Source organism: Podarcis gaigeae (genome assembly GCF_964106915.1).
Source record: "Podarcis gaigeae genome assembly, chromosome: 8".
Taxonomy (NCBI): Eukaryota; Metazoa; Chordata; class Lepidosauria; order Squamata; family Lacertidae; genus Podarcis; species Podarcis gaigeae.
Genome location: NC_139684.1, coordinates 5,294,203 through 5,309,192, shown reverse-complemented (window position 1 = coordinate 5,309,192; position 14,990 = coordinate 5,294,203). Strand labels below are relative to the sequence as shown.

Below are 14,990 nucleotides of genomic sequence, written 5' to 3'. Positions count from 1 at the left end.
TTTCTAGAGACCGGTGGGGGGGCACCCCAGTATCTAGAGCACTAGATGGCAAGATGTAGGGAAAAGCACTGATTTCAAACTGTTATTAATCTAGAGGAGCTACTGTCTATTGACTCCTAAGTATTGACTCTAGTGTGGAGGTTCCACCACTGCAACTTGAAAAAGGCCTGTCATTGTCTGACAATTTCCATCAGCTGCCTTCTCAGTTTATCAATAGTTTCCTCCAGAAAGCATTGTCTGAGTTAACTTCGATTCTTTATCCTAAACGGTGATTACATATTCCAGAAATGAAGTCTTAAATGGGGGCGGGGGGGGGGAGAATGTAATGTGTAACATCTGCTCATTTTGGGATGCCGCCAACATGCTCGGGAGCATGAGCAGGAAAAAATAGCGCCCCTGAAACAAAAAGACAGGTTTATACTCCTCCCAGACCTGGGCAGGCAGATGCTGAGGACAGAGTGCTGTGCTTGGACCAGGAAGGTCTGGGTGACCATCACCCCACCCAGTTAATAACTTTCCAACTAGTCCAGCATTTTGTTCTCACAGTGGCCAAATAGTGGTATATTGCCTGGCAATGGAGACAGAACATAGCCATGGTGGCTAGGAACCATTGATCCTTGCCTGCTATCTGGTCCAGTGGCACTCTCCCCTCTCATTGCCATAGGTTACCCCAGGCTCCAGTGCCTCTGGACCAGAACAGTGGCTCCTTACCTGGGTCTCTGCAACAGCCTAAGAAACAGTTTCTCAAGTTCTTAACTGGCTTCGCGGAAAGGAACACCAATATTTTCAAAAATGCCAATGCAGGCTAAAGATGAGCTGGACTCTCAGCTGCAATGAATACCCTGATTGCTCCAACAAGTGAATTCAGACCCTCTCAGCTCATGTAATATTGCAGCACGTTCCCCATGAAAAAGCAGCAGGCGCCTTGGCATACAAATCTTGGCCAAGGCTCGTTCTTTGTTAAATGCCTCTTTTCAAATTTTAAGGGGAAAAGGAAGCAGCTCAATCACCTTGAGGAAATATTGAGGTATTTGCCAGGAACCCTCTCTGACCCCCCCACCCCACCCCGAGGAAGGGTGTTGTGAGGATTCAGGACAGATAAAAGCTCTTGTGCTCAGATCCTGCATGCGAGTTTCCCACAAGCATCTGGCTGGCCACTGTGAGAATAGGATGCTGGCCTAGGAGGGCCATTGGCCTGATTCAGAAGGCTCTTAAAGGTGTTCTTAAGGGGATCTACAGCCTGGAGGTCTGCGGAAGGGAGGGGGGAGAGTGCAGAATGGCCAGCTGCAGCAGCAGCTCGCACAACAAACCCTGGTGATGTAGGAAGCCCTGGTGGGAATCTACTGAGATAGGGAGAGATCCCATCACCTGGGATCTTGCCTTATTCACTGCTCAAAGACTCTTCCAATGTTTGGGTGTTAATGGTATGTTTTTTGAAAGCTTTAAAGAATAATTTAATACAAAAAGTTGTTGAGTTATACATGCACATGGAAATGATATACACCAAGAGATTACCTAACATTTACCGTATTTTTCGCCCCATAGGGTGCACCTAGGTTTTTTTTGGGGGGGGGAAGCTATCAGGAAGCTATCCGCAAGCCTTGGGAACCCGCCGGAGTTCCCGCCGGGCTCCCAAGGCTTGCAGAAAGCTGCCCAAAGCCCGGGGTGCGCTCCGCTACACTCCCCAGGTTTCGGGCTGCAGGCTGCTGTGCGCAAGCCTTGGGAGCCCCATGGGAACTCCCGTGCTTCCTGTTACGGGGGGCTGCTTTGTCTATTTTTATGCACTGTGTTTTTGCATGAATGCATTAACATTTTAATGCTTGCTTTAATAAATATATTGTAAGTCGATTGCAGGCTTCTGGGTAACAAGCAGCTAAAAATTCAAATAAATAATAGCTGGGAAAGGGGTGGGGGCTGTGTGCCTGCACTTCAAATGAGGATTTCTGTAAGAAGTTATGCCTCTTTCAACTTAACGCAACCTGGAGGGAACTACAGTGGTGCCTCGCAAGACGAAATTAATCCGTTCCGTGAGGCTCTTCGTCTTGCGGTTTTTTCGTCTTGTGAAGCAAGCCCATTGACAGCTTAGCGGATTAGCGCTATTAGCGCTATTAGCGGTTTAGCGGCTTTTACAGGATCAGCTGATAAGCGGCTTAGGGCTTAGGAAAAGGGGGGGAGGGGAAAACCCCCGCAGGAACTCGCAAGACATTTTCGTCTTGCGAAGCAAGCCCATAGGGAAATTCGTTTTGCGAAGCGCCTCCAAAACGGAAAACCCTTTCGTCTAGCGGGTTTTCCGTCTTGCGAGGCGTTCGTCTTGCGGGGCACCACTGTATTCAAAATGTGGGTATTTCTAAACACCCTCTGCAGACTGTAGATGAACTGGGAAAGAACCCCTATGCCTTCCCCTCTTCCTTGAGAAATCACAGAATTGTAGAATTGGAAGGGATCCTGAGGGTCATCTAGTCCAACCCCCTGCAATACAGCTTAGGATTCAGAACAGATGCATGTATTACAAGATATGCAAGTCTACGTGACTGGACTGAGCTTTATGGGTGCCAAGTGTGAGTGCCTCTGATGACACAAGGAACCCTTACCTTGGTGCTGGCAACCCCAATCTCTGGCCCAGCATTGATGTGAACCCCGCAGTCTGTCTCGCGAGATATGGAGCTCCCCACAGTATTTGTGATTCCGACAGTCAGGGCTCCTCTCTCCTTGCAGTAGCGTAGGGCCATCAGGGTGTCTGCTGTCTCACCTGCAGAGAGACAGACACCATCAGAGTCAGGAAATGCTCAGCCTGGAGGGCACAGAATCATTCTAGCCCAACCCCCTGCAGTGCAGGAATCACAGCTAAAAAAATCCCTGAGCAATGGTCATCTGACCTCTGCTTAAAAACCCCTAATGTAGGAGAGTCCAACACCTTCCAGGGGAGACTGTTCCACTGTCCAACAGTTCTTGCCATCAAAAAGTCATTCCTGATGTTTAATCAGAATCTCCTTTCTTGTCATTTGAATTCACTGCTTCAGATCCTACCCTCTGGATCCTACCCTCTGGATCCTACCCTCTGGAGCAACAGAAACCAAGCTTGCTCCACCTTCTATGTGACAGTCCTTCAGACATTTGAAGGTGGCTATCCTATCACCTCTCAGCCTTCTCTACGCTAGGTAAAGGTAAAGGTACCCCTGCCCGTTCGGGCCAGTCTTGCCAGACTCTAGGGTTGTGCGCTCATCTCACTCTATAGGCCGGGAGCCAGCGCTGTCCGCAGACACTTCCGGGTCACGTGGCCAGCGTGACAAGCTGCATCTGGCAAGCCAGCGCAGCACACGGAACGCCGTTTACCTTCCCGCTGGTAAGCGGTCCCTATTTATCTACTTGCACCCGGAGGTGCTTTCAAACTGCTAGGTTGGCAGGCGCTGGGACTGAACGACGGGAGCGCACCCCGTCGTGGGGATTTGAACCGCCGACCATGCAATTGGCAAGTCCTAGGCGCTGAGGTTTTACCCACAGCGCCACCCGCATCCCTTATATGTTTAGCGTCTCTACGCTAAACATACCTAATTCCCTCAATTGTTCCTCATTAGGCTTGGTTTCCAGACCCTTATCATTTTGGTCATCCTCCTCTGCACACCTTCCAGCTTTCAATATCCTTCTTAAACTGTGGTGTCCAGAACTAGACACAGGACTCCAGGCCATAGCTGTCAAACTTTTCCCTTTTCTTGCGAGGAATCCTATTCGGAATAAGGGAATTTCCCTTAAAAAATGTTGACAGCTATGATCCAGGTAGAATAGTGTGTTGTTATAACTTCCCTTGATTTGGACACTCAACTTCTGTTGATGCAGCCTAGAAATGCATTAACTTTTTTTTTTGCTGCTGCAGATAGGCACCATAGATGAGAAACCACAGACCTAAGCAAAGCAGCAGTGCTCTCTGAAGAACTCTAGTTCTTCCACTTCTTTGCTCAGCATCATGAACAGAAGACAGCTGCATTACAACACAATACTAGCTAGGGAAAACATATTATTGCTGATCTGGATTTTATGATTTGTTCTTGTTCCTTTATGTGAGCTGCCTGGAGTATACCCAGATGCAGAAAGGCAAGCTATAAAATATCTAAATAAACCGGACAAGATATTGTAAAGAGAATAGCAGCCAAATGTTAAGAAGGCAAACTGAGGGGGTATTGTTCATTTTAAGCAATACCAAAATTGCACACTGTTTTTGGAATGATACAAAGGGCAAGAGTAAAGAAGGGAACCTGGGCAAATATCTACAGGATTCCAAATCCTTTTAGCAATACATTCTGGAAAGAAATCTCCCTACCAATGAACCATTCATATATTCCACTGGCACTCAAGCAAATCTAGACTGATCTGTCTAGATGGCTCTGTGTGTTATGTGTATGGAGTTAAAACTACAGGACATAATTACAGCTGTTTTTCATAAAACAACTCAAACTACTAACTACTTCTTATGAATTTAGAGAATTCATTATATTATTACACTGAAAATGCTGAAACAACAGAAATACCAAGTGCATGGCAAAGAAGATTACAGGCATGCCTGCAAATCACCAGCAGAGGGTGTCAAATCCCCAGCCTGCTGACTGCCAATGCCTACCATTCCTTTGGCCGGCTACTATCACTATGGTCAGCAGGGAGCACTCTAAGAGGCGCCTTCTACGCTCAAAATATATTCTAGCGGTTCCCCTGGCCAAGGAAGAAATCACTGTGCGGTAAAGAAGCCTCCAGATGTTGTTGGACTACAACTCCCATCAGCTGTGTTGGCTGGGGCTGATGGGAGTTGCAGTCCAACAACATCTGGAGGGCACTGGTCGGTGAAGGCTGCCCCAGAGGGATGGGAAACCCTGCAAGGAATCTGCTGTTTGTGACTACCCAATACAACTCATGTGTCCAGGAGGGCAGAAGATTCTACAATTGGTTTGTAGCTTTTATTCCACAGAACAAGGTTTTTTTTTTTTTGGCAAACCAAAGTGCCCAGGCTTCAGCCATTTCATCTGAACAGTAACATTTCATTTTCAAGTTACAGATAGGTAGCCGTGTTGGTCTGCCATAGTCAAAACAAAAAAAATTCCTTCCAGTAGCACCTTAAAGACCAACTAAGTCAGTTCTTGGTATGAGCTTTCTTCTGAAGAAGTGTGCATGCACACGAAAGCTCATACCAAGAACTGACTTAGTTGGTCTTTAAGGTGCTACTGGAAGGAATTTTTTTTATTTCATTTTCAATGCAGCAGCGGTGCTGGAAGTGATTATAAAAAACAGTTTGGGCTATTTAGCCCCTTTTTACTTATACTATATTATAGTATAAATCATGGGTAGGCAAACTAAGGCCCGGGGGCCGGATCTGGTCCAGTCGCCTTCTAAATCTGGCCCGCGGACAGACCAGGAATCAGTGTGTTTTTACATGAGTAGAATGTGTTCTTTTATTTAAAATGCATCTCTGGGTTATTTGTGGGGCATAGGAATTAGTTTATCCCCCCCCCCCAAAAAAAATTATAGTCCGGCCTCCCACAAGGTCTGAGGGACAGTGGACCGGCTCCCTGCTGAAAAAGTTTGCTGACCCCTGGTATAAATAGTCAAAACTACTATTCTGGTAAAGTAGAAAGGGTCCTTCAGTAATGTGTAGCTATACACCTGATTTTTTAAAATAATAATAATATTGTTTTAGTTCTATTAGTTTAATTACTTTTTAACCACTTTCATTTTTTGCATTTTATTTGTGTCATTTTAATTTGTGTAAGACACACTCTGAGTCCCGGACTGAGGAAAAGGCGGGAGATAGAGATAAATATCACAAACACATAATTAATAAATATGTATCCACATGATTTAATTTTTAGCTTATATTTGAAACTCAGCTTTAGGCATGAAATTCAGGCTGCATTTCACTACATTCACACAGGGTTTGTCCTTTGTTTTGAAACTCTTACATTTTGCCCCGGATAACTTGCACATGTCTGGTTCTAAGCATGCCGAACTCATTACTTCTAAAAACACAAACAAACAAACAAACAAACAAAAACACACATTGTTTGTATGAGCAATGGCCAAGAAGTACCATGTGCTAAGAGCTCCAGCCGGGAGAATCCTGACTGGACTTGGTGGCTCCTGGCTCTACAGGATTCTAAACCTCCCTCCTTGGTAGCACGCCAGGTCAAAGGTCATGAGCCTAGCCAACGGTAGCCACCTACTGGTCTCAGTTTGGCCTGCCACCTGCCCAGCACTGCTCCCAGGCCAAAGACCCGTCCGTACCTGACTGGCTGATGAAGAAGCAGACATCATCTCTGAAGACTGGAGTGTTCCTGTCCAAAAAGTCACTGGCAAGTTCTACCATGACAGGCAATTCAGTCAACTCTTCCAAAACTTGACGTGTCTGGTAAAGGAAAGAAAAGAAAAGGGGGGGAAGTCACGTACTCCTCAGCCCATGAAGCAGTGCAGCAGATTCTGGAGGGAACACTTCCTGCTCCCACTCTCCATCTTTGTGTCATTTAAAGAGAGAGAAAGTGTGCAGGGACAAGAGGTGTCATTTTGGCTTTTCAGTTTCAGTGCAAGAAACGAAAAGAGGGTCCAAGGTCGGCATCATTAAAACATATTCTCATAGGCAAAATAAACTATACAGGCCTCAAAGAAAATGTGATTTATTACATCAGAACTGGAGTGAGTTTCCAATTCTGGTAAGACTCCCAACATGCCAAATGTTCAACCAGGGGTACCAACTTGAATAAAATATTGGGGGGGGGGGCACAATCAATTTCATGACGCGGCACATGCACACCATTTGAATACCCATCAACTTTGCAGGGGGCCGGCCCCCTCCAATATTTTATTCGGGAAGGGGGAAGGGACCTCAGTCCCTAGGAGTTGTCACCTACGTGTTCTACTGAGTATGTCTTTCCCTGCTCCAGTTAAGAATTAATGACCCAGTAGGTAATTTCAGTGAGATATGCCTCCCATCTGCAGAACCAAACAGACCAATGAAATGATGCTACAAGGAGGGTCACAGTTACAAGGAGCCATAAAAGAGCCGCATTCACCTATCAGCATCCACTTTCCATAGCTTCACAGACGTCATCGTAGGATCACAGCACTACTAATTTGTTCAATGAGTTTGAGATGCTACTCAAAAGGAAAACCCAAAGTCAGCCACTTACTGCAACTCCAGCATGGTAGCTTGTTCCACAAGCAATTAGGATGAGACGTCGACACCTTTGGATCTCCTTGATGTGATCTTTCAAACCCCCAAGATTCACTATTATAAATGTAGACACAAAGGTTTTGGTATTTAACATGATAATAACAACAACTACTACTACTACTCAAGGAAAAACATAAGAGACATTTCAACTAAGACTTCAGCAATTATATTGTTCATTTAGAGGAATGTCAGAGTTTCCCCTCCTCTCATCATCTACAGTGCACAGTAAAGGTAAAGGTACCCCTGACCATTAGGTCCAGTCACGGACAACTCTGGGGTTGCGGCGCTCATCTCACTTTACTGGCTGAGGGAGCCGGTGTTTGTCCGCAGACAGCTTCCGGGTCATGTGGCCAGCCGCTTCTGACGAACCAGAGCAACGCACGGAAACGCAGTTTACCTTCCCGCCGGAGCAGTACCTATTTATCTATTTGCACTTGACGTGCTTTCAAACTGCTAGGTTGGCAGGAGCAGGGACCGAGCAATGGGAGCTCACCCCGTTGCGGGGATTCGAACCACTGACCTTCTGATTGTCAAGCCCTAGGCTCTGTGATTTAGACCACAGCGCCACCTGCGTCCTACAGTACACAGTAGGGTCAAGCAAATGTCATCTCCTTAAACACTTTCCTAAGCAGGAAGAAGGCAAGTACCAAGTGTGGCAGCATAAACCCCCCAGTTCCACTAAGCATCCCAGAGGAGAAGGGAAACGGGCTCATCAAAATGCAATCAACAGAAAGCAGAGGTGGAATAGTGTGGAAGAACGTCTACCTCAGCTGTTTGATGGTGGAACCAACTATCTCAGAAGGTAGCGGACTCTCCTTCATGGGAGATATTTGAGAAGAGGTTGAGCTGGCCATCTGTCAGGGATTCTTCAGTTGTAATCCCTGCATTGCAGGGGGTTGGACTAGATGGTCCCTGCGGTCCCTTCCAACTCTACAATTCTATGAATCATCCTTACATTACGTAAGGCAAAAGGGGCAGAGAATTTCTCTGTATACAAACCATCCTGTTGTGCCCCCTCCCCCCTTAATCAGCAGTACTTTGTTAAGCAAAAGCGCCTCAAAAACCAAAACACCATCGACATGCTTTTGACTTAGTTACCGGTGTAGTCATCGAAGTTGACTCTTCCTCTCATGGTGTTGACAACAGATTCTGGTTGTTCAAAAATTTCCTTTTGCATGAATGAACTGAAGTTACCTTAAAAAAAAAAAACAGCAGCAAAATGTAGACTGGATGGAAACAACACAGCAATGTTTATTCTGTTGACAAAGCTACCTGTTGATGGCAATGGCGACCACCTGAGAGGTGTCAGACCTGAGTTCTGGTGAGCTCTGGCTGAAAAATGTCCTGCTTACTAGTATGTATCCACTAGTACTAGTAGCCATACTAATATAATTTTGTCCTTTTTGCTGATGCAGAATTTTTTTATATTTTCCTGTTCGTTATTTCAGAATGTGGTGTTTTATTATTATTGCAACTTCTTATATATAAATATTTTAGTACAGTGAACATGGGCTAAATAACATTGCCTGGGAAATGTAAAGACAAGAATAAAACGCAGCCAATTCAGTTATGATACATAAACTACAACTGTGAAACAGCAGAGCCGATGGAGTCCTGCTCTTGGACTGTGCCACCTGATCATGATAGGAACAACAAAACTACCTGAGTTTTGATTTTGATTTTCCTCTTCCCTCCCTGTCTATTTCCCATTTTGTGCCATTTTAAAAAAAACTGTAAGCCTCCAAGTAGGTAGCCTGTGTCCCCACGAATCTCCAGGAAGGATCTTCACAAACACACACACACTTGAAACTGAGAAGCCCTGACTATCAACTTAGACATACCCTTCATGATTTGCTGGAGCTCCATTTGTAGGGTCTGGACAGCGCGACTAGGATGATCAGCCGCTGTGCGCTTGACTCGATGGATGGAGAGACGGCCGTCCACAACAGCTGCCACATCATCATCCTCCAGAAAAATCACTCTGTTGGTGTGCTCAATAACTGCACTGTAAAAGAGTAGAGAATGGTTCAACTTCCATCTATGGAAACTAGAAGGAGAAGAATCTGGACTATTATGCTTAAGGGCAAATAACTTGTAAGATTCACTGAATAGGCACATTATAAAACAATTGGACTCCAGTTATCCAGTAATGAAACCATATTAGAACCAGAGTGTTTGCAAGAGTAGATATGCCAGTCTTGAGATAAGAGTTGAGCTGACTGATCCTATTGTATTTTTATATAAACTTTGAAATACTACTAATAATAATGATGATGATAAATAATACAATGCTGAATTGGAATACAACTACAGCCTCCCCTCCAAAAAACCATGAAAGGTCTGCAACTTTACATATTAACTTGAACACTTTTAACATCCTTACTTTATCATTTTACTGCAACCTACTTTTCAGCTCTTGTGCAAATTTTATTGCATTTATTTAACTCTGTTCCTTTTTTTTTACAGGCCCTTTCAAGATCAGCTAGAAACAAAGATCATGACTGAACACAAAAACATTCGTTTAACATTAAAAAAATAGATTTAATTGGCTGTGAATTCCAAAAACATGGTCTAATTGGACCTGACCCCCCCCAATGTTAATTTAAATTCCTCATTGGACTATCTATCAGTAAGCTCTTGAAAAGAAAAGAGAAAAGATGCCTAAATATTGTGCTCAGAGAAGGAGTGGGTCTAATGTACCCAAATAGCATGAAAGCTGCCCCCTCCCCGATGAACATTGCAAATAAGAAATCAGTGTAGCAGGTTTGTACACTGAGTGTGTTAACTCCTGTATCAAGAACCAGAATTGGAGCAGAATTAACCCTTAGGGTAAAATATTCGCCTGGGCTCCGACAGACCCCTGAAATCGTTTTGTGGGTTGTTTTGTACCCAAAAACAGAACACCCTGCATAAAACATGGTTTTTATCCAATGCTAGTTTTGCGCATAGTTGACCTACTGAAGTTAAAGCACATGACTGAGGTTCATTAGTTTTAATACTTTTGCTTTGAGTAGAACTTAGTTGGGCTGACTAGAACTATAATTAAACTACACACCCAAATATTCCTTTGCTTTTGAAGAGGTAAAAGGTAAATGTAAATGGACCCCTGACTGTTAGGTCCAGTCACGGATGACTCTGGAGTTGTGGCGCTCATTTCGATTTACATGTCATGTGGCCAGCATGACTAAGCCGCTTCTGGCAAACCAGAGCAGCACATGGAAATGCCATTTACCTTCCCGCCGGAGCGGTACCTATTTATCTACTTGCACTTTTACATGCTTTTGAACTGCTAGGTTGGCAGGAGCAGGGACCGAGCAACAGGAGCTCACCCCATCGTGGGGATTCGAACTGCCGACCTTCTGATTGGCAAGCCCTAGGCTCAGTGGTTTAGACCACAGCGCCACCCGCATCCCTTTGAAGAGGTATAATAGCATAAAAATGAAATTTATGACACACACAAAATGCTATGGTGTTCTTTACCCTATTTTGAGAAGTTGTTGGGGTCAGAATACACCCCAAGCAGCTTAGACATTTGGTAGTTTCACTTTCCTCTTTCAACAGGACCAAACAGGCTGCCTGATAAGCTTAGTAAATTAAACAGTGGGTGAGTGGGTAAAAAGGGAGCTGAAACACTACAGGAGAACTGATCCCAGAACTGCCAAGGAGTAGGAAACCATTCAGGTTTGCTAATAAATAATTTTATTTATTTATTTTTGCAAATATTCCAAACATCTGCTGCGGTCCACAGCGATGCTATTAGCACAGGAAAGTTAACTGCCATCCTTCTCGCCCTCTAGGGAGCTGACAACAACATATATGGTTCCTCACCACATGTTAGGCAGAGATATAGCAATTGACCTGAGGCCACTTGGAAAGCTTCAAACACCCACACAACTGTGAAGTCATGAGCCCTACTGGGCACCTTTGGGAGGAAAGGCAGGATAGCATTTTAAAATATCAACAAGCTGGTCCCAGATTACCAGCTATACCCTGCTGGCTCTAGAATAATCAGAAGCCTTAGAGCAGGAGGCTCCCTCAACCTCGGCCCTCCAGATGTTTTGAAACTACAATTCCCATCATCTCTGACCACTGGTCCTGCTAGCTAAGGATCATGGGAGTTGTAGGCCAAAAAACATCTGGAGGGCCGAGGCTGAGGAAGCCTGCCTTAGAGGCTCTGACACCAAGAGTACCTGGCCTGTTAGATTCACACCCATTTCCCGTTCCACTGGAAGTACGCTAGGTGCTGAAGGTGTCTACAAAACAGGTTGAGTCAGGAAACATTTTATGCCACATATAACACACATGCTACTTGAAAGTGACACACAAATGCCAGTCGCTTTCTCTTCTCCCCTCTGGTCCTTCATCCAAGAGAGGTGGCCTGTCACTGACTGCATTAGCCTAGCAGTCAACCTCCTCCTTGGTGCATGCTGTGAGAAGCCAAGGACAAGGCGACTTTGGCCGACTCCACGGGGGCCACAGACCTCGCATCGGATGCAAAGTAGTACTCCACCGCTTTCTCCTCGACAGGAAAGAGGCAGGTGGTGCTGTCCACCCGGGAAAGGCTGCAACTCCCCTTCTTGTCTTTGCCTGCGGAGGCAAGAGAGCTCAGTTAGCTGCCATTAAGAGGGCACAAAGCAACAGACAGCAAACAAAGGCACCTCATTCCATTGATAAAATTCACCCCAAGTCATCAAGTCACAGTACCAACATGAAGCTTCACTTTCTTAAAGGTTGCTGGCATAGTCCACGGGAATATTTCCTGCAGAAGCACCACTGAAAGGAAGTGGGCAAGACCAATGCCACTGCCTTTTCATTTCAACAGGAGCTGGGCAGGAGGCTTTCCCAGGGAGTCTGCCTTGTGCAATTTTATTTTATTTCTTCCATTTATATCCTACTTTTCTTCCACAGAGCTCAGGGAGGCCGGCGAACTGCTCCTCTGCATCACCATTTTATGCCAAAAACCCTGTTAGGCTAGGAGGCAGTGACTGGTCCAAGGTCATCCTGTGAGCTTCTTGGCTGAGTGAGGATTCAAACCCTGGTCTCCCAGGTCCTAGTCAGACACTCTCGCCACTAGACCACACTGGCTCTCAGCTTTGATTAAGGATGAAGGATGTGAAACAGTTGAATGCCTTTTGGTGTGGAGTGGGGATTGTCATGTAAAAATGACAGTCTAGCTTTTCTTAAGAACATGATTTAAACTAGCCAATTTCTAAGCAATTCCGCATGCACAACATCCAAGCCTTTTGGAATTAGTTCTGTGTTTGTCAATTAAAAAAAATATATAGATGACAATCAGGTGTTCTTAAACTTGAATTCAACGTGGGCCCTGGACAGGCAGCTAATACAGGTGTTGGGCTGCTGCCCTCAAAACCTCAGAGCCAGAATACCTTTTCTGAAGACAACTGAGCTGGCTGGAGTAGTTTGCATTAGGAGAACTTGGACTGGGGCAGTGAATAACGTATTTTGAACAGGCTGCTCTAGAGTCAAGCATGTTGTACCTGAAAAAGTATTGATTCAGGATGACTCTCACTATTGTCAGAAATACCAAGGACCAACTGCGGAGGCAGAGGACAGCCTTCGTGGCTGGCAGCCATTGAATAGCCCTCTCCTCCATGAATTTGTCTAATCCTCATTTAAAGCCATCGAAACTGGTTGTCATGGCTGTATCCTGTGGGAGCAAGCTCCATAGTTTTAGCATTTACAGTGGTACCTCGGGTTAAGAACTTAATTCATTCCGGAGGTCCATTCTTAACCTGAAACTGTTCTTAACCTGAAGCACCACTTTAGCTAATGGGGCCTGCCACTGCTGCCGCACCGCCGGAGCACAATTTCTGTTCTCATCCTGAAGCACAGTTCTTAACCCGAGGTACTATTTCTGGGTTAGCGGAATCTGTAACCTGAAGCGTCTGTAACCTGAAGCATCTGTAACCCGAGGTACCACTGTACTGTCTAGTTAAAACTATGGAAATGGCTCCCATTGGACACAAGATGGATTGAAGCCTTAAGACACCTGACAGTCAGAGCTATTGAAAATATGGGCATGTTCTGCGAAGAACATTTGCACACAAATGATTTAAAGCAGCAGTGAATCACAGAACAAGCAGCTCTTCCTTAAAGGCAAAGATACATTTGTATTTGCTACCATATTTTTCCTGGCATTGCCCCCATTTTTACCATGATTATCCACCCACTGGCAAACTGTTAGTATTCAGATCAGTACTTGATAGCACCAATGTTAAATGTATTAAAAATTTTAGTATTAAAACATGGCTCTCATGTTGATACTGACTTAAAAAAGAAAAAAGCCAGTTCCAGTTAAGTCAGACATCCTCAAATCTGGATGTTGGTTTCAAATTAACAAAATCAGCAGAAGGCAGAGAAACCAGAGAAGGCAAGAGAGGGATCAGAGGACCTTTTGGTTAAGTGGAAAAGCCCCATTAGGATTCTCGCATGCAGAATCTCCCGCCCCCAATGCCATCTCTTTAATATGTTGCCATCACTTTCCATTGAACAAACAAGGTTACACATCTTGACAACCAAAAGTCTAGAACACCGTTTCTGTATGCACTTCTGCACCCAGAAAAGCAGGCTAAGGAATGAAAAGTTCTGCTCAAATGAACATGGTAGCAGACTATACCCTGTGAAGCTGGTCCCTCCTCTCAAATGGAAAGCGATCAGCTACACATTAAAGAGAAAGTGATTGTCTTAATTCATTTTCAGGACTTCTCATCGAATGAAGAATTATGTCTCAGGCACCTTTCTCCATTTTAATGGATATTCCATCAATAGAATGATCCATAGGTTGTGTGGCTGAAAGTGCAACACGAAAAAAATAACTTCAGTGTGTCATTGACAAGAGAAACTTCAGCAATGTCAATTTAAAATAAAAATTAGGTACAAGCAGAAGGCAGACTTTTGGCTTGGAAGTGCAGTTCACAGGGCGCTTTTTGAGCTGTGTTAAGTCCTGCGAATTTCAGTCCCATGGGGCCGAGATGAAGCTGTTTTGCAGCAGCAGAAGAGGGCTCCTGTACCCATTGTCCCACTTGAATACCTGAATTAGCATTTGCACCTGAGATAGATACTTCCAATAAACCTTCATAACATGACTAAATGACAGGTTGCATGGAAAGGTGAAGCATCAGCATGGAGATACTTGGAGCTGGGAGGATACCCAGCTACAAACCCCTGCCAAGTCACAAACTTCGCTAGACGGTATTCAGCCAGTCACCTATCCTGGGTTGCTTAGAATCATAGAATAGAATCATAGAATCATAGAGTTGGAAGAGACCACAAGGGCCATCGAGTCCAACCCCCTGCCAAGCAGGAAACACCATCAGAGCACTCCTGACATATGGTTGTCAAGCCCCTGCTTAAAGACCTCCAAAGAAGGAGACTCCACCACACTCCTTGGCAGCAAATTCCACTGTCGAACAGCTCTTTCTGTCAGGAAGTTCTTCCTAATGTTTAGGTGGAATCTTCTTTCTTGTAGTTTGGATCCATTGCTCCGTGTCCGCTTCTCTGGAGCAGCAGAAAACAACCTTTCTCCCTCCTCTATGTGACATCCTTTTATATATTTGAACATGGCTATCATATCACCCCTTAACCTCCTTGCTGTGGAGATACTGGAATTCTCAGGCAAGCCTATAGGACTGTAGCATTAGTTGCCCTCCAGTTAAAGGGAACGAATACATTCCTAAAGCCACAGGGATGTTCTGCTGGGCGACAAGACGAGCTGAAGATACTGATCAGTCTTCATACCAGAAAGCTAAGGTGCCACGTGCAC

The 14,990-nt window shown here is 44.9% G+C and overlaps 2 protein-coding genes and 1 long non-coding RNA gene across 10 annotated transcripts in view; 2 read left to right on the top strand and 1 right to left on the bottom strand.

The window, feature by feature from the left end:
- Nucleotides 1–14,990, top strand: part of ANTXR1 (ANTXR cell adhesion molecule 1) — a 268,335-nt gene that overhangs the window by 146,021 nt on the left and 107,324 nt on the right. Inside the window, exon 19 of one of the 3 annotated variants that reach the window (XR_014567576.1) lies at nt 3,159–5,028. The exons of the other annotated variants lie outside the window; for them this stretch is intronic. The gene's annotated coding sequence lies outside the window, so the exon portion shown is untranslated. Of the gene's footprint in view, nt 1–3,158; nt 5,029–14,990 lie in introns of those variants that run through there. 3 annotated transcript variants of the gene reach the window in all.
- The window catches only part of LOC310851268, a 204,054-nt gene that overhangs the window by 167,324 nt on the left and 21,740 nt on the right, over nt 1–14,990 (top strand). The gene's annotated exons all lie outside the window — the stretch shown is intronic.
- Nucleotides 1–14,990, bottom strand: part of GFPT1 (glutamine--fructose-6-phosphate transaminase 1) — a 43,891-nt gene that overhangs the window by 9,580 nt on the left and 19,321 nt on the right. For 2 of the 6 annotated variants that reach the window (XR_014567566.1, XM_083753250.1), the window contains exons 9-16: nt 13,964–14,017; nt 11,689–11,794; nt 9,049–9,212; nt 8,306–8,401; nt 7,164–7,261; nt 6,265–6,385; nt 5,943–5,999; nt 2,592–2,749 (exon numbers count right to left, since the gene is read on the bottom strand). Coding sequence is in view for 4 of the 6 variants with exons in the window: in XM_083753250.1 (XP_083609376.1) it covers nt 2,592–2,749; nt 5,943–5,999; nt 6,265–6,385; nt 7,164–7,261; nt 8,306–8,401; nt 9,049–9,212; nt 11,689–11,794; nt 13,964–14,017 (854 nt within the window). In the remaining 2 variants the exon portion in view is untranslated. The remainder of the gene's footprint in view (nt 1–2,591; nt 2,750–5,942; nt 6,000–6,264; nt 6,386–7,163; nt 7,262–8,305; nt 8,402–9,048; nt 9,213–11,688; nt 11,795–13,963; nt 14,018–14,990) is intronic. The other 4 variants (XR_014567567.1, XM_083753253.1, XM_083753252.1 and 1 more) reach the window with 3 other exon arrangements.